Raw genomic sequence first — 19,909 nt, 5'->3', positions numbered from 1 at the left:
ATTTTTGTTTCTTTCACTATATCGCTAACACCTTTGATTTGATTTGAATTGGAATTTGTAGAGTCATTGTTCCCATTATAGTCTGCTATGTCTAATATTTCCCAAATCAAATTAAGTCCCGTTGAAAAATAAGGATTACAACCAAACCTTGTGAAGGAGAGGAGAAGAGAGAATTCTGGAAAAAAAAGGGGGTCTGATTGTGAGTGGCTTACAGCTTGAAGGGAAACAAATCTCTCATTTACAAAAGTCATTTAGCTCATCAATAACTAATCAAGTTACAATCTATGGAAATCCTTTTGACTGAGAATACACTGGGATTGTTTTCTTTCAGCATATAAACATAAAATGAACAATAAAGGCCAGTGCTTTATTAAGTCATGGTGATATAAATGAAATCAATACTTCAACATTACAGGAAATGGCATATATATATATATATATATATATATATATATATATATATATATATATATATATATATAATCAGTGTTGAATAATGACTCCAATAAATTAATACAGATTAGTTCATAGTTTTTTCCTAACCCTGCACAGTACAATATGTCAGACATAAGAGTAATGAAAGTGATGCTAAACGCTCCAACAGTTTCAAATCTGTTGCATCGCTGCTGATGATGTTTGATTTGGTGTGAAAAGAAGAAGCAAATCAATTTTGAAATTGACAAGTTGTTTGAGTCAAGAAAAAACATGTTCTGTGTCTATATTTGTAACGCATTTAAAGGATTAACTGCTTCAGGCACATAGAGCCATGTCAGCTCTCAACAATGCAATTAAGATAATAATCATTAGTTGTAGTTCTGTTGCACTTGTAATCTCACCCAACCAGTGATCTCCATTCCAATAAACAGACACACACTCGAGGAAAATCAATCACATTATAATTAAACAACAACCTTCACTGTAACCCACACCAGGTAAAGTGGTGATCAAGACAGAAAACGTGATTTCCGGGATTGTTTATTCTTTGGAGAGTTTGCATATGTGTGGGTGCGTGTGTGTATGTGTGTGTGTGCATATGTATGTGTGAGTTATTCTCTTCCCTCCTGAATCCATCAGCCTTTGCAGACCGTCGAGCCAAGAGTTTCAGCCGTTCATGGAGTGACCCCACCCCCGTCAAGCCTGACTCACTGCATGACTCCAGAGACAGTGAGTCGATGCCCTCTCAGTCACTCACTCACACAAGAGCAGAAACACCAACAGTTACTCTATACTGTGTGCACGCTTGCATGGCCCCGCACTGCAAGCGTGCACATGGACACAGCTCGCACAGAGAGTTCCTACTTGCTTACACCGACAAAATGCAAAAGCTCTTAACAAAAAATTGCGCACAAAAGCACACATTCGAAGATAAAACTTTATAATACGTACATACTAATGAGCGCAGCTACAAACAAAACTAAGACACACACGTGCACATTCGTACCAGAGATAAAAGTGCATTTGCATCAATTTATTGTACTTATACATATTTTGATGCACATTTGTCAATATTGCAGTAACAAAGGTTGATGGAAATGGTGAAATTCAAATTTTCACATTTGCTTGAGGTGTTTTTTTTGTCTTTTGGGTTTCATCTTTTGCAAAGACAGAGATGGAAATCTTTAACTCTTGTGACTGACTAGCAGTTGCCACTGCTTACATCTTCACAGGTTTTACCTTTGACTCTGGACAGAATATCCAATACTAGCTTGTGCAAGAGAACAATTATATCTCTTCCAAACAAAAGTGTCCCTCAAGACCTCTCTCCATTTTTTGCCATCGGCCAAAACAACAGGTCAACTTGCTGTGTTTTTGTATTTTCGATCTCTTCTTCTTTGTCGTTTATGCTGCTCATTCCAGCCATTAGTAACACTTCCTATACCACTGTCACCTGACAGAAATTCGTACCACAAAGGCCGAATTAAAGTTCCAAACCACGTGTTGTAAATGTCTGTAATTTGCATTTCCTCTTTTTATGCATTTCAAAAATTCACTTAAAAATTCATCTGACATTTATGTGCAGACAAAGCTTCATCTTACTGGTGTATTTCAAGGTTATTGTGTCTACCAGTGCATAAAAACAGCGTGTGTCGTCCCTGTGGATGTGTTCTTGGCTGTAGTCATCCATTCACATGGCTGTCCCTCCAACCTTTTGTCCATGTGCCTGTTATTTTGTGCTGTAGCTGTCTATATCTATCTGGGCGCAGAGCGAGTGTCATTGTGTCTTCTGTTTTAATTCCACCATTTCTCCCCTCAGTAATAGCAAAATAGAATAACAGGTGCAGAGCTTTTAAATGGTGCTCCCTCTTTTTTAATCTCATTTGTATGTTTTCCTTTCATCTCCCCCTTTGTTCCTGTGTGTGTGTGTGTGTGTGTGTGTGTGTGTGTGTGTGTGTGTGTGTGTGTGTGTGTGTGTGATCCAGGTGGCGAGCTTCAGACCTCCTCAGGGACCCTAGATGAAGGGCTGAATGAGGATGTTGACTGGGAGGATGAGAGGGAGATGGAGAGAGCATCCTGTGAAGGAGAGGACTTCATCCCACCTAAAATCATGGTGAGGGTGCTCAACTTTCAAATGGGCTTATTTGGAACACTGAATTAAATGTTTTGGGGGGTTTTTTTTGGTTTTTTTTTAAGTTTATCATATTTATTCAACCAGTGGTAATGAGCTATCTCTTCATGCCTGTTTTCCACAGCTTATATCCTCCAAGGTCCCAAAGGCTGAGTATGTTCCCAACATCATTCGAAGGGACGACCCCTCCATCATCCCTATTCTTTATGTGAGTAGCAACCGCTGAAAACTTTACCATTTTAAACCCATTTTTGTATTTAGGAGTTTAAGGATTTAGACAGGAAGATGTTACTGAAAGGATTTGGTCTCTACAGGTCATGAATATATCTTGATGAATTATGCGCTAATCCATCAAACATCTCCAGGCCATAAATATGGCTTGCATAAGCCTGACGAATGGTTCACACATCTTGGTAAATTATGTTGCTATGGTGGCTAAACCTAAAACAACCTCAGAAATTTAATATGATGGATCTGGAAAAATAGTTTTGTCTTCTGTTTGGTGGGTTGAGTCAGGATAAAATGTGCATTTGTTATTCCATTCCACAAATAACAGATATTAACTCAGTAAAATGATTATGTGATCTGGAATAGAGAGCAGGATGCAAGAAAGTGGATTGATTAATAAAAAAAGAGAATAGAGGACTGAAATCTAGATTGGGTATTTTCTTGTCCAAACCACGACTTGACGATGCTATACCACAAACATAAGGTACCTCAGCAATGACGGTTTTTCACTGCATTATATTCAAAAACATATTCCATACACAGATCAGGTGACATTGGATATAAATTCAAGAATTGCCAGCCGTTTGGTCAGGTACGACAGGCCTCGCTTTAAATCTCCGCAGCAATCTGCCCACTCACTGCAGCATCATTTGGAGGATTTGAAGTACCACTCTGTTCTTTGTCTGGTTCGAAAATAATCCGACAATCACTTCCTTCGTGCCAGCTGGTCTTTTTACTCCACGAAAGAGAACAGAACACTATGAGGCTGGAACATTGGAAGGTTGTCAGTCAGTCATTATTTCAAGCGCTGATAGAATCCGGGGACAAGGGCTGGATACTAATCTCAAGGTTTCACTCCTCTTATCCTGTGTAAGTAAACAAGCCCAAATGTTTGCACTCAGCTAAAAAAGAAAGATGATTCTGGGGCAAAACCCTCAACCAGTCTGCCAGTTTATCCCCAACTAACCTGATCAGAAAATGTTGTACGCACGTTTCTATGCTATTCAGACATGATTTCATGGGGAAATGAATGGCAGAGTTACAGTGGCCATCTAGAAGGGTTAGTGGGTCGATCCTAGCTCCTCCACCTTGAGCAAGATACTAAAACTTTCAAAGGTCCTAGTGAGCTGGCCGACACTCAGGTTAACACAACACCTGTTGAGTCCGTCTTAAACTTAAACAGAACCCATTCAACTGGACAGTTGCTAGCAACCTCGATGAGCACCAAATCTTCTCATCTAGCAGCCATCATCATGTCAAAAGTTGCAATCATGCGATAAACTGGTCCATGACCAAATACTTAAAAAATATATTTCCATCAGCCTCAGCTCTAAAGCTAATTAACATATTAGCATGATACCGTACAGAAGGCAAACGTTGTAACAATCAGCACCACCTGCACCATCACTGCCTGCAAAGTTGCTAGCATGCTAATGTTAGCATTGAATGACTGTTCATTAGTTTATTTATTCATGGCTTGTTTTTGTCACAGCAGTGTTTATTTACAGGCAGGTTTATTTACATAGCGCCTCACCTCAGCACCATTTAGACACAAGGCAACTCATAAGTTTACACAAGGGTATGCTGTGACTAATTTAAAACATTAAGGCAACAAAAAAACAGTAACAGAACATTAGAAAGAACATTAAATAACAATAAAAGGCAATTAGAAGAGAATAATAATGTAAAGCAAAAGAGACATCAGAAGAAGATTTTTAAAAGATAATAAAAATGAAAGGGCAAAATTATGCAGATGCAAAGGGTAAGGAGGAGTTATTAATGAGACAGAAACCCACAGTAAACATATGTTTATATGATGATGAAAGAAGTTGAATAAAGTCAGATTTCAACCATCTGTAAGGGGGCATAGTGTCACCTACTTTTCTACAAATGGACTCTTGTCAGTAAATATATTCTTTCCTGTTTATGTAAACATGTACTCGGCCAGCACACACATAAACCCACTGAATGATGTTTAAATGTGACTAGATAGACCTGATGTGACTCAACATGTCAATGGTTTGAGGGACTGGAGCTTTTCCTCCTGCCTGTTTATCAAATGATTCCCTCGTTTCCTGAAAAAGGGTTAGGGTTAGCCTTTGATATCCAGTGAATAACAAGTGAAAACATTACAAAAAGATACTATCTATTAATTTTGATTCTGCATTCTTGTTAATAATTGTACAATCCCCATCCCCCGATTTATGGTCCCCCATTTCAGTGAATATAAATGTAGGAGCTAATGTTTGTTTCTTCAGATATGTAACTGTGGAGGAGTAGAATCATCACTCGAAGAATAATGTTTAGATATACTGCGACGAACATCAGCATGTTGTTCCTTTCAAATGAATAAAATTATCTTCTTTTTGCTTTGATCCTCTATTTATAGGACCACGAACATGCCACATTTGATGATATCCTCGGTGAGTGTGACATGTTTTTGCTCTCAAGTGAAAACTTCTTTCCCAGTGTAGATGTGGGGAAGAGAGCGAAGGGATGAGCTACAACTTGCCAAAGCGCAGAGATGACTCATTGTTGTTCGATGTGTCGGTGTTACTCTCGAGGGACAGCCAATTTATGTGTCTTACCTTTATGGCTGGCTGGTGAAAAGTGACACCTGTCTGTCTCTGTCCCTCTCTTTTCTCTCCGTGACCATCTCACACCCAGAGGAGATCGAGAAGAAGCTGACGGCTTACAGGAAAGGCTGTAAAATCTGGAACATGCTCATTTTCTGCCAAGTAAGTGACAAGAGACAAAGGTTTGAGAAATGCAGGTTATTATTATTCGTATTAGGATTATATTCCTGTGAACCATGTTAAAGTTCGCAATATTTATTAATTTCACACAATCGTAGAACTGTTTTGGAACACATGCACAACGACCTACTTTTACTGAATACTGTAGGTCAAACACAGACAGTGGCCTCACAGCAGTAGGGCCTGGCCCTGGAAAGATGGCGCTAATTAGAAATAATGATATCAGAAAGATGCTTCGGCTGTCATCAGCTCATAGCCTACATTATATTCTTGTGTACAAGTCAGCATGTGTAAGTAGTTTTCCACATCTACTGTACGTACACTCACCCGGTCACTCACACAATCTTATGTGATCCAGTATAATGGCCAAGCTTCAAATTCTGCCATCACAAAGATAAAAATGACTGACACAGTCGGAGAGAGATTCAGTTACCTACGATGTATCACCCAGGTAGTCATTTTACTTGTTTCAGTTACTTTTTTGCAATTAAGCGTGTCAACTGCCTTATGTTCCAAGGAATTACTTCTCACGTTCCAACAAAACGACAACCGCTGTGACACAATCAAAATTTGAGACCTTATTGAGTCCTGAATTACTAAAGCTTTTGCGAGTCTCTAAAACTAAAACCATCATCCTTGTCGATCAAGGTTTTCTTACCTATGGAACACATCTTGTAAATTCCACTTTCACTCTGGATGCATGTCTTTAAATTAGGGACTTAAATTTCCTGTACTTAAATTTCCTCTGTTTTCATCTACTTCTCTATGAAATATGTATCTGCCTGGAGTTTCTGGTCAGTTTACATACTACAGCATATAAAGATGCGCTTCAGTACCCAAGAGAATCTTTATAAACAGCAACAACTTTCTTTAGGGAGGACCAGGACATCTGTATCTGCTGAAGAATAAAGTCGCCACTTTTGCCAAAGTGGAAAAGGAGGAAGACATGATCCAGTAAGATTTATTTTATTTTATGGTTGTGACAACAAATCTGAGAATATTTGTCCATGCTTGGGGACTAATGTCTATCAACAGTAGTAAAATGGCTTTGGAGTCTTTTTATATTATTATGGCACAGAGTTGTTTCAGTGGAACAGAGAGTGAAGCTGACAGGCTTTTTGAGACGTTTAGCAGTGTCACTTCTGCTGCAACAACGCTGCATTAATGGCTTGAAAATCAAGCTTCCGCTTTCACCCTTTTACATTGAAGTTGTAGCATTTAACATGAAGTAAAACTCTCCAGTTACATCTGTTATGCAGTGGACACGATCTTGACCTTAACCCTCCATGAAGCTGAACTTGTATGATTTGCTCTCCCCCATTTGATGATGATTTTTGAAACCACTTGTGTGTCCAGGTTCTGGCGGCGGCTCAGCAGGCTGATGAGTAAGCTGAACCCAGAGCCCAACCTCATCCACATCATGGGTTGCTATGTGCTTGGCAGTGCTAATGGAGAAAAGGTAGCCTTCTTTGTATTGTGAGTCACGTTAAGCCTCAAGAACAAATGCGACTCCTACACTCCACTAGAAGGTGCAAAAGTCGACCAGAAATGTCTGCATGCATATGCAACATGCTTACTCATAATCACAAATATGCACACTCATGCTCAAAGCCTTATGTTGCTGACAGCGCCATGCAGATATTTCATTGTGCCAATCTGTTGACTTCCTCACTCCCAGTTTTTAATGAGGTGAATCTGGAAGAATGCTTTGCATATGCTGAGTTAAAAGATAACTATAGATAGATTAAAATAATGTAAACAAAAGCATGGTATGAGCAGTGTATGAATTATGACCTTCTGTTGCCTGGCTCTGGCTCTGATCATGCTGTCACGCTGCCACACACGCAGGGACACATGAACACACACTCGTACACAGACACATGCACACACTTTAGAATGATAGGAAAATAGACTCCTTGACACCTACTCAATTCAGCTTTAAAGTCGCACATGCACCTACTCATTCTCACTGCAATTACATGCTCACACATTTACTCACACATCCATACCTCTTCCAGTTGCCCTGCCACGACACTACCACCCCCACGGAGACTGATACACACTCACTCTATGCAGACGTACTAACATACAGCATATGCATATGCCCACGCAATGAAATATTCATATTTTCTCATGCGGCACTACTTAAAGCACAGTACAACTCCTTCTTTTCTACTCTGATGAGGAAAAGCAAATGTAGAGAGGAATAGTACTTGGATAACATAAATGCAGGGTGAAGGTCATGTAATGCACCTTGTACAATTGTGTACTTCTGATCTTAATGTTGAAGAAGCACACTGCTTGAATGCTTGGTGTATCTGTTAGGGTCATCAAGACAGTGATAAAAAACAACAACAACAACAACAACAACAACAACAACAAAAAACTGATTACTGCCAAACCATAATGATTTGACTGATTTTTGACAAACACCCAAAATAAACATCTGGTTACTCACAATCATACACATCATTGCTACATCACTGTGATGTGACACTGGGCTAGACACAGCAAAGAGTAAGGCAAATATAATAATATATCCTTCTCATTCATTATAGATGCACAAAAATCAAGGGAAAATGAGCTAAAACAACTTTTGTCCGAAACATTCCGGTAACACTAGCATTCATCCACCTCTTATGATGGCTTTCACTTTGTAAAATGACCATCCATGACCATTTTTTTTTTTTGAGGTGACGGTTTTGCTTTATGGGAGATGGAAACACCTTGGTGAATACATATAGAAAGGGAACGTTTAACTCACATTATTAAATAACAAGGGTTTTGTTCATAGCTGAAGGTAACTTGATGCTGTCGTATTAGAACGTGATGACATAACCTGACCATCAAAGAAACCACGGCAAAGCAGTAACTTTGCTTTGCAATCCTTGAGCAACACACTAATATCCAATGAGGATTTTAATATTGTCAGTAAACTGCTAATTAATATGCATTAAAAAGAGCTTTGTTGTAGACTGAATGAATGAGGATATGGAACAGTGTGTCTGGCTCTGGACGGGAGGAGAAACAGAAAATCAGCGCTTGTCCCAGTGGACAAACTTTTATTATTCTCAGAACAGTGGGGGATTGAAATTCACATTCATTTGCATTGCTGATTTAAAAAAAAAAAAAAAAAAAAAACGTGATTAAATCAAGTTGACTGTCAGTACTTGAAATCTCATGGTAAACACTCGGGCCATGCTCACTTTTTTTGCAAAGTGGAGTTGAATTTTAAATATTTCATTCATTTTTCAACACACGCACCAAAAAAAAAGAAGAAAGAAAAACTCCAGAAATGTTGGTCAGAGCATGAAATGATTGCTTTTCAAGTCTTTGATTACTAGGAAAAAAAAAACCAAGGTGGTTGAACTTTTACACAAATCCTAACATTTGCTTCACAGCAATGAATGGGTGAATGAGATGACACTGTAAAGCACTTTGAGTGTAGTTAAGGTAGAAAGGCGCTATATAACAATAAGTCCATTTACCATTACTATATATATAAGTGGCCTTGGAGGAAGCACGTGAATATACTATATGCAACATAAACAGTTCATTATATAACTGTTTATTAGAAGTCTATTGTCATATTTCTTGCCATACATCTTATTTAAATGAAGTTCCTTGTGGGGATTTCATCAAATACACACAAACGTCCACTTGGACTCAGGGATGATGAGATGTCGGTGGTTAAAGGTCACTATGACCTCATGAGACACATTAGTACATACATCAAGGATTTTAAAAAAAGAAGTCCATCTGCAGAAATTTTTTTAACCATTATTAGCTGATTCATACTTCAGGCCCAAAACATGTAGCATTAGTGCTGTGACTGATCTGGCCTGTCAGCCTGCACTAAAAAGAACACAACCCCCGCAGTTAACAGAAAGTGGGGTCCTTTGTATATCCCTTTACAGGTTATATATAAAATTGAATTCTGGCTCATAAATTACCAAAGCATATTTACAGACTTCAAACTTCGAAATGTAGTTTGATGTAGTTTTCACCCATGTAAATCTTGATAAATACACTTTTGGCTCTGGGCCATTAAAGGATTTCTCAACATCACTTACTGTAGAACAATTTAATGTCTAAGAAGCTCTAAGATCCTGTACCTGCCGTTGTTGTAATATCATCCAACACTTCTAAGGACTGGTCACTATTAGCGCCAGTTACTCTAAAACACCTTTACTTTATTATTTCTGTCGGTCTGTTCGTTGGTTGTAATGTTGTGAGGTGGGTGCGAGAGGATATATGATATTTTTACAGTTAATGTTTTAATCAGGCGCAAACTAAGAAAGAAAATCCTAAAAATATATGTTTTATGGCAATAAAATGTTGTATTTTGGTTCATAGTTAGAACTACATGCAGTCAGACAGAATCAATAAATGGTTCCGTCCCACCAGTCAGGACACTTCATCAGTATGTAACCATTAGTAGCAGTGCTTCTTCACCGAAAAATGGTTTGCCTTCCAAGTACTGAATAGTGTAGTGACTTTTCCCTCCTGTATCACTTCTTTGGGACTCAAGAATTCAGAAAGAGCCAGCCACATACCATATATTTAGCTTGAAGCTAATGGAGACTAACAACTAACAAAAGTGACAGCAGCAAACAGGAGCAGAACTGCCAAAAAAGAACCCATTAATTTACAAACGCTCAAGCCACTTGTTCTTTATCTACCAATAAAAACGCTTTGATTTGATTTAAAAACGAAGAGGACGAGTATACCAAACAATGCATTGAGTTTGGTTAGTTTTGCTGTTGTTTTGTTGCTATAGCTACTGTTAGCCATCAAATGTACAGTATGTCGCTGGCTCTTTCTGACATACACAGTCGCTAAGAAGAGGTGCAGTAGAGAAAAAAATGATTGTAAGCCCCAGACACCTATTTGAGTGAGTACTTAAAAGGGAAAAGACATATGTTTGGGTTAAGTATTGCTGTAAAACTTGTTGAGATACAGTTCAGTTACTTCCATGGCAGGTGTGAGGCCTATGGCAGACATTCTGACTCGTCATAGCATGAAAGCATAGACGCAACTGATAATGTTGAATATTCCCCTGTGCCTTTTGAGTTTCAAAAGAAGTCAATGAACGAATGCTGGGTCATGACTTTGAAAAACCTACAGCCATCATTAATGTGCTTGGTGTGCTTTAACGTGTCAAAATTCACTGAATCACACATTAGTGTTGTTATTCTGTTCAGCTGTAAGCAGCAGGGCTGGAGGCTGTTCACTTGCCAACAGTTTGTTCCCACCTCTGCAGTTCTTTTCTCCGTCTGTCAGAATCCTCAAATGATTCCACCTCAGAACAAAAAAAAAAAAAAGGAAGCTGACATTTTCTCCTACTTAGCTACTCACCATTACACACAGCACAGCATGATGTGATATATGTAATGAGGTTTATGGGAAATGAAGTTCATCATAAACCTTGTTTGTTCATTTCAATTTAATCCAATTGTTATAAATAATGTGAAAATGACATTAATTCAGAATCCTGCAAGTATAGCCATGGTTTGCTCGTGGCATGGGCCCGTACCTTCCCACTCAAAGCACTCATCAGTCACACGAGGAGGGGGTGAGCAGGAAAGGGCGTATTTGATGCATTTAACAATTTCCCCCCGCTGCTGCCTGTATGTGCTCCTGCAAGCTCGGTTGGGTAGCCTCTATTAATAGACGGACTGCCTGAGCTACCTTCAGGTGATGCTCCTCCCTTATAGCTGCGCTATCAGCATTCTTCCCCTGATAATTTCATATATAGCCAAGTGTTTGGCTCCTTTGTCTTGATAAACAGATCTTAGCAGATTTTTGTTTTTCATTGTTAGTTAGTAAAATAATGTTTCAGTGGAACAGCTGGATTCCTCTTCAGTTAATGTAAATCTGGTATCTGTACATTAATACACACCCCAAAAATAGAGGTACCACTGTGTAAATAAGAGAAAAACAAAAAAGAACAAAAAAAAAACATGCCTGGGGATATACCCTTCTGAAAGTATTCACTTTTTACCCTTTCTATTGGATAAAAAGTACACTTCTTGAATACAAATCATGCACTTTTGAGGAAACAAATGTACCTTTAAGGGAACATTCTTAAATGTGTAGCTGCACACTCATAACAATTCTACTCTTGTACTTCAAGTTTTGTGTGTACAAAGGCCAACATTTTAAAACTGGACTGTTGTTTCAAAGGAGGTTTCGCATCACAAATAGCTTGTCTACATCTTGGGAAAAACCTGCCATTAATAAAATATTTTGTCCAAGCTCTCATTGACAAAATTAATTTTCTTCCTTGATTACCGTACTGCTGCTTGCACCCAATTAAAATTCCTCATACAGGTACATTGTGAGTGGAAACAAAAGTGGAATGTAGGTACATGATGGCATTCGTGCTAGCACCTCTGTTCTCTCTAGGTTTAACATAAGTACAACATTAACAGTTTATTAAATCAGATTCGCTGCTCATGTTAAACATTATTACTTGCTAACAGCTTCACTGCATTAGCATTGGTTGTGCTGATGTCAAGTCATGCTCTATCGATGATCTGACATGGTAAGTCTTCAGGGTCGTATTAGCAGCACACACAGTCTCAGACGGATTGCGTGACCTTCCACCTTCCTAATGGAGCTCTGTGTCTAATCATATCCCCTCTGCACTCAGCTGTTATCAGTAGTCTGTTCAACTGCCTGTTGTTCATCGAGTCCATATTACCTGCTGTCATATTATCAACAGGGGTTCTCAAAATGACAAAGGTTTTTTTTCGCTTGACATTTATGTGGTTAGATTAGACGTATGCATCCCTACACATTTCACATGTCAAGAGATACAAACTCTCAAGTATAAACATGGAGAAGGCTTCACATATCCAACACCATTTTCTGAAAAAAATCCATCCAGATTCAAGGGACTATTACTGGTGCGATGATAAGTGCAAGCAGCATTTTACTTTTGGTATTTTTCTTTTCATGAAATTGGCCTTCTCAATCTGTGCGGTATTTCTGTGTCCAGTGAAACACACATTATCAATAATCGTTGTAAATAGGTGGGAGTTTCATTTTAACAAGGGCCTGCAAAGTTATCCTTTGGTGTTTATTGGGTCTTAACTAGACGAGACATGTCAGCCCCATGTCCCTACAGGTGAATATCAGTAAGATCAAATTAAAAGCTGTGAGCAAATCACAGAAATAAAGAAAATCTCGATCTGTTTGGTGCCCCAGCAGGTTTGTGCACTAAAGTCTGGTTCATTTGACTCGTGTGAATGCTCCCTTCTGTGCCCAGGGATGTTTTGCTATCCTGGCTTCCGTATGGCTGGAAGAAGTGAGACTCAGCGCGATACGCTTGCATGGGTACAGAACATGGACAACGTTGCAAATATAGTGCTCCGACTACAACATCATAATGAGCAGTTTTGCAGCATGATAGGCGAACAAGAATATTTTTATGTGTCGCGTGTCTTCCACCTCCCACACACTTCGCTCACTGTATGTTTAACTGAGTAGCACACCTACATTTTGTGGTGAAACCTTAGATTCTTGGTGCGGTGCATGACAGCAAGTGCATTGTACAGCCTGACATGAAGATGGATGGATTCCCACCCCTGCCCCAACCCGTCACTGTGATGAAATATCAGGCTCATACAATTCAGTGATAAATGTGCTCAGACCAGGTCAGGCCCTGAGTAATGTGAGTGCAGGCCAGTGGGGGAGTGAAGAGGGGTGGACAGTGTTCGAGGCAATCAAGTGTCAGAGCTTTCTAATAAAGTAAGAAATCATTGCGTGGATGTTGTGTCATTTTCTCAACAACAATGTGCAACTGATGCAACCTCAACATTGACAGTTGTGTTTCTGGCTCTGCAGGTACATTAAGAGGCGGGGCATGTAGTATAATAGTAGGTAGATTAAAGGCATTCCATGGTGATGTGTATGTGAGTGTACAGATCCAGAGGATGGCAAAGATTTGAAAATGAAATGAGAATCCCTTAAACAGACACATTTACCATCCCCTCTGATTTTGGTAAATGTCATTATGAAAGAAAAGGGACCCAAATTCTTTTCACGAGCAGATGATCTGCATAGCTTTTCGGGATAAAATGTGCAAAAGCCATGTGGCTGATAGATCCCATGTGTGGAGCTGGCAGTGGGCCAGACCCCAGAGAGCGAGAGGAGGGACAGTGAGGACGAGAAGGAGCAAAGGTGAGGAGGAGGAGGGAGTAGAAGAGGAGATGAAGGCCGAAAGAGGGTCATAAAGCGGGATGGCCATCCACATACACAAATGCGAACATGTTTCAGATGATGTGTTCCTCTTGTGTTCTACCAGAGTGAAAATATCAGATGTGTCCTCAATAGAACCTCTCCAAACCAAAAGTGTCATCATGGGTTGACAGGACATTTCAAAGGCTTCTCTAATGTAACCAAGAGAATAACTTCACCATCCGGAGTTCTACTTTGAAGATGGTGATAGAAGCTTCTGATGGTGCTATGATGAAAGCTGCATTTATGGCGATTGCACAGAATTGGCCCGTTTTACACATGTTTGAGATGGTGAAGTATCCTGTTGTTAATTTAAACCCTGTCCAGTGGGTTAAACTCAGAATTGTTTTCTTAGACAAAATAAGTACGTACTGTATATGCTGTCCAACAGTAATTTCCATTCAAAATAATCGTTCTTAAATGCAGAGATAAGTATAAACGTTTTAAAGTGTAATCAAAGACTGTAAAGATGTGGAAAAAGCTTTCATGTCAGAAGCAACGCAGAAATGCCTTGAGCCCACATTCTTGATAGTGACCAGCAGTAAAACAAAAAATGGGGGGGAAAAAAAGGCAATTGTATGGAAGCCTTTGAGGAGTTTATCATATCATCAAATCAAGTGATAACTTGATTTATTCCTCAGTTTAACATTTCCAAAGAAGTTCTTGGTCTCAATTGCCTGCTTCAAGTCTTCTGTCGGTGGCACGGTGGTGCGGTGGTCAGCACCGTTGCCTCACAGGAAGAAGGTTCTGGGTTCAAGTCCCAGGCTCGAGCATGGGGTCTTTCTGTGTGGAGGCTGCATATCCCTGTTCCTGCGTGGGTTCTCTCCTGGTACTCCAGCTTCCTCCCACTGTCCAAAGACATGCAAATGGGGACGAGGCTGATTGATACTCTAAATTGACCGTAGGTGTGGCTGTGAGTGTGAATGGTTGTCTGTCTCTATGTGTTGGCCCTGTGATGGACTGGTGACCTGTCCAGGGTGAATCCCGCCTCTCGCCCGAAAGCAGCTGGAATAGGCTCCAGCCCCCCCGTGACCCTTAACAGGATAAGCGGAAGAAAATGGATGGATGGAAGTCTTCTGTAATAAAGCATGATGTTCATCTCTTGGTAAAATGGATGGCAAAGTAGCAACATGAAGCAATATTATATGTGCTGGGTCCACTCTGTCATCTGAATATGGCCACCTCTGAATCCAAAAACATCCAAAATGCTACACTGGACACCTCAAAACAGTAATCCTCAAATCAGTGGTGGACATCTATGTAATCAGATGTATGCATAGGTGAAATTTCTAAAGTGCGGGTCTTAAACATAAGTCAGAACTAGCGATGTTAAGAAATAGGACCAAACTTTACTATAACCCTTTTAACCAAACACACAAGTCTGAACTGAATTCTGAGCTCAGAGAAGGAAGAACCAGAACCATTTATTTTAAGTTCTGTAAATGTAAATATCCCATCAATAAACTTCACTTTACCAAATCGGAGCAAATGAGACTCAACTGCTGTGGGCATCATCATTATAAACGTCTTCACGTGAGGACTCAACAGCAGAATTCATCACATTCCACCCCTCCAGTAGCCTCATGACAAGCCTGTTCTTGTGTCATAATGCTTCTCGCTTGTGTTCTTTATGAGTGCTATTGCTCCATCACACACCATGACACTAACACAATACTTCAGACAGTCATATCTGCTACAGCACAGTACAGCGAACCTACACACTGTTATTACTGCCGAGGACATTTTCTTATTGCTGCTTCAGTTCCCTAGTCTAACACAAGATCTGTGAGGGGCAGCTACTGGAAGATCAGGTTGTTGTGTGTGACCCTGCTATGCCTGGCCTTTAGTTTATTATAGATCCACTCTGACAGATATGCCTGTATGGACAGAAAACATTACCATAAGTGCCTCTCACTTATACTCAGCTATTGCACCGTAAGTGGAACATTGACCTTTTCAGCTGCAGTGCTGCATGAAGAATCAAAGTGCTGCAGGGCCTCCTCCTGCTCTCTGTATACACAAAGATCTCTGCATCACAGCTTTGTTTGTTTTCACTTGAAAATGCCTGATGACATTTGAAATTAAGTATTCTTTCTCACTTTGACTCACATTCTGTGTTTTTCCCTGCAGCTTATTCAGACTCTGAAGAGGCTTATGAGACCCTCCTCTGTCGAATTCAAGTCCCCACTCGAGCTGTCTGCACAGGGTAAGAGCATCACATGCACACATATGCAAACAACCACTAATACTCCCGCTGTATTAGTTATCTGCTGTTATGTCTTCTGCTACACATTTACTTCATCTGTGCTCCATAAACACACACATGCACAACAGCATACACATGTAAAACACATACCCAGTATTGATTTTGCTCACTGTGCATCACCATCACACCCGCTGCATGTTAATAGTTGGCATTAATCATTGGCAGTCAGCCACTCAATGATGAAAGATGCACATGAGGGAGTATGAGCAACCACACAGGTGTGTGAACTCTGAACGTATCCCTCATCAGTCATTTTCCTGACATCTATTGATGCCGTACTAATTATTTTCCTATTAAAGTGACATTATCGTATCAGTGTGTTTTTCCAAGCCAATACTTACCCACAAAGCTTTTTTTTTTTTTTTTTTCACCCTGCATTCAATCTTATGACAGTGCTTTTGTGGGAAAACTAAGCCCCTGGTCAGTATTAATCAGGACAAGTTGAGATGCCGTTATCATCCCTTTCTCTGCATCAGTTTTTTTCAATGCATTTTACACCTCGTCGTCTTCTTAAATTATCGCCTTAGTAATTTTTTTTAAAGGTTTTCAGAAAATATAAAAAAAAAACTGGAGACAAAACATCATAAAGAGTTGATTCACGTTAAAAAACAAAAAACATTTTTGTCAAAAAAAATTATTTCGGCTAGGAAGGTGACGATATGATTCTTGGGTTGGTCATTATGAACCAGATGGATGAAGTTCCCATCGATTGCCTTAAATACATTTGAGGCTTTTCGTCCAGTTCACTGATCAGCTTGTGTTAGATTAGAATTCAATTGCATGACTCAAGATTCATTTTATGGAGCTGGAAATGCCCACAACTTCATTTGCATGATGCGTCTCTCAATCACTTATTTTTGCTAAAGGTTACAAAACCCATCTACTTTGCATTCCTTCATTGTTGATCTCAAGTTGCATTATTTTACTTTAGAAATGTACAACCGAGACAAAAGACACTCACCTGACCAGATTTGACAACATCCCCACATGCACTAGATCTCAGCTACTGATCATGGTTATTACCTTCTTGACTTTGATTGGTTGGATAGAGAAGTCATGGACCTATTTTCTACTGAAAGTGTAAAGTGTGCTCTGGAAGAAAAGATTGCATGTCAAAATTAATGCTATGAGGACTTTCAACACAGAACATGAGGATTTGTAAAGAAAAGAGAAGCTGTCCGTGGAAATAAATATTTCAGGTCATATATATTACTGAATGCCGATACATTTAATGCAGATACTGTAGTATTGTAGTAGATGTGGTAGTTTCAATTTGTGATAAAAACCTCACACCATAACAGTGCTGGGGTATAAATAATCATCCATCCATCCATCCATCCATCGTCGTCATCCGCTTATTCCTCACTCGTAAGGGTCGCGGGGGGGCTGGAGCCTATCCCAGCCTCTACGGGCGAGAGGCGGGGTTCACCCTGGACAGGTGTACAAATAATCAGATGAATTTAATAATTTAATCAATTAAAAGAAAACAGGGGCAGAATGTGTCTACAAACTTTATTGAGTATTTCATGATATATAAAATATCCTACAAATATTTCACAGCTGTCACGACAAACTGGGAAGTCTCTGCCAACAAATGTACAATTCAAGCCCATTTTATTTAAAGCATTTAAAGTGTTCATGGTGGTAAAGAAAAACTGCCTTTTGTTGGGTGGGAACATCAGAGCCAGCACAGGCTCTACTGTATATGCATGGCCATCTGCCTCAACCAGTTGGGGTGAGAGAGGGAGAAAGAGAGAGAGAAAATGAGAAAGAGAGAGACAAAGACAGGGAGAGGCAGAGAGAGAGAGAGAGACAAAGACAGACAAAGAAAGACAAAAAGAGACAGAGAGATGGAGAGAGAGAGAGAGAGAGATGGGGGCAGGCTAAGAGAAGGTGAGGAGAAGAGAGAAACTCAGTGCGTCATAAGTAATTCTCCAGCTGCAGCCTACGTATAGCAGCATAACACGAGGCTTGCCTGAGCCAGCCCTGACTGTGCAAGCTAAACCAAACTGAAAGTTCAAAGTTGACTGTGTCAGACTGGAAGATGGTTCCATTAGAGAGAAGCTTGATAGCTGACAGCTTTGGCTACCGTTTTAATTTTGGAGCCTTGAAGAACCGTAAGTGGGAAGGAACCTGCATCACAGGAATCTAGACAGTTAATAAGGAGCTACGAGCTGTCAGATATGATGGTGCCTGACCAATGAGGGTTTTGAGGAGGAGTGATTTTAAATTCTTTTCTGGATTTGACAGGGAGCCTGTGAAAAGGAGACAAATTCAAATTGAGTCAAAGTCCGGTTGCTTTAATGATCACACAACCAGAGTTAGTGAGATTGTTAAAAGGTAAAGAATCTCTGGAAGTGGATATGATTTCAGATTGAATTTATTCACTCCCACATATGAACGAAGCTGCTGACAAGAAGCTGTCACAGTCCAGCCCATGTGGATGCTGAGTCAGCTCTCTTCATGACTGTGTTTCCAGAAAGATGTGTGTGACTCAGCCCATCTGAATTTGAGTTAGGTCAGCATAAGGTGTAATATCCAGTTTACTGTCAGTATTTGTGTAGCACCAGCATGTGGTTTTGAGCTGGACTTGGTTCTGATGGCACAGATGCAGTATTTGCTGAACAGGCATCTCCATGAACAGTTGGACACATCATCAATTTATTTAATACGCAAGGAAATTCCTTTTTTGGAAAATGTTGAAGTAAAAAAAATGTGCAACTAATAATGATATAACAGAGATGATGCCCCACGAGAGCAAGCTGACTTCATTTATACGTCTCATGGCTTCTAGATATGGTCAGAAATGAATATTATATGTGTTTTGCTGGAGGTAACATCACTTTGTTATGAACTGTTATTTACTAAACAAAGTGATGTTAACTTAATGCAAGGAAATCTTCAAACGTAACTAATAGATGTGGTAAGATCCCATCCCTGAGCCGGGACTCAAACCCGAAACTTTCTTGCTGGGAAGCGACAGTGCTAACCACTGCACCACCGTGCAGCCTTGATAAAATTGTATTATGTAAAAACTCATGTAGTGTTTTTAAGTGCTAAACAACAGTCTGTTTTCTGAAATGGAAAAAAGAAAAAAGAGATGTCGTTTTCAATCACTTTTGAAAAGTACACGTACAACCCTGGCCGACTTTGAATTAGCTAGAGGGGAATTTTTCTCCAGCCAAACATGAGAACTTGGTTTAGGTTTTGAGTACTTTTAAAGGAGTACATATACAGTAAAAGTCCATTTATAGAGGTGGCATCACTTTTTCATCTGTAGTAGTTTTATTTTTTGCACCTCAGCAGAAAGGCCTGTTGTGGTTGGCACTCAGAAATGCTTGAAGGATATGTAGCTTGCAGCAGACAGAAATGCTTCTGAGAAACTTATTTTGATTACTGTATGTAAACAGTCAAGCCACCGAAGCGCGCGCGCGCACACACACACACACACACACACACACACACACACACACACACACATTGAGTTATTCTGATATTAGTTTAACAACACAATAAAAACATCATCTGAATATATTTTTCTGGAAATCTAAGCTAAGGTCCATCGGATAGTCAGTTTTTGGTCATGCAGTGCTTGCACTCCACTGGTGAATACGCTTGTGTTTAATAGCCTTTATCCAATCACATAATGCGAGTGTAGCCTTGTGGAAGCTCTGGACTCCATCCTTTATGCAGAGACGCTGAAGTATTGATATTGTGCTGTTGTAGAAAGATGATTTGATTTTACAGTGGACACATCGTACATGTTTCTGTTTTAGTTTTTTGAAAGCTTGAAATTATTCCAGATCTTTAACAATTACTAATGTTTGATGCAGTCTGATGATGTTTTTA

At 39.7% G+C, this 19,909-nt stretch overlaps 1 protein-coding gene across 1 annotated transcript in view; it reads left to right on the top strand.

Moving 5' to 3' along the window:
- nsmfb (NMDA receptor synaptonuclear signaling and neuronal migration factor b) overlaps nt 1–19,909 on the top strand; it is a 57,014-nt gene that overhangs the window by 28,827 nt on the left and 8,278 nt on the right. Inside the window, exons 6-13 of the mRNA XM_086207103.1 lie at nt 1,075–1,164; nt 2,421–2,548; nt 2,691–2,774; nt 5,184–5,217; nt 5,462–5,532; nt 6,425–6,504; nt 6,907–7,009; nt 15,925–16,000. Of these exons, the coding sequence (XP_086063229.1) occupies nt 1,075–1,164; nt 2,421–2,548; nt 2,691–2,774; nt 5,184–5,217; nt 5,462–5,532; nt 6,425–6,504; nt 6,907–7,009; nt 15,925–16,000 (666 nt within the window). The remainder of the gene's footprint in view (nt 1–1,074; nt 1,165–2,420; nt 2,549–2,690; nt 2,775–5,183; nt 5,218–5,461; nt 5,533–6,424; nt 6,505–6,906; nt 7,010–15,924; nt 16,001–19,909) is intronic.

This window comes from Aulostomus chinensis, chromosome 6 (genome assembly GCF_037954235.1).
Source record: "Aulostomus chinensis isolate RoL2024-O1b breed Wild chromosome 6, RoL_Achi_v1.0, whole genome shotgun sequence".
Classification (NCBI taxonomy): Eukaryota; Metazoa; Chordata; class Actinopteri; order Syngnathiformes; family Aulostomidae; genus Aulostomus; species Aulostomus chinensis.
The sequence above is the reverse complement of the archived record's forward strand: the minus strand, read 5'-3'. Positions and strand labels throughout refer to the sequence as shown.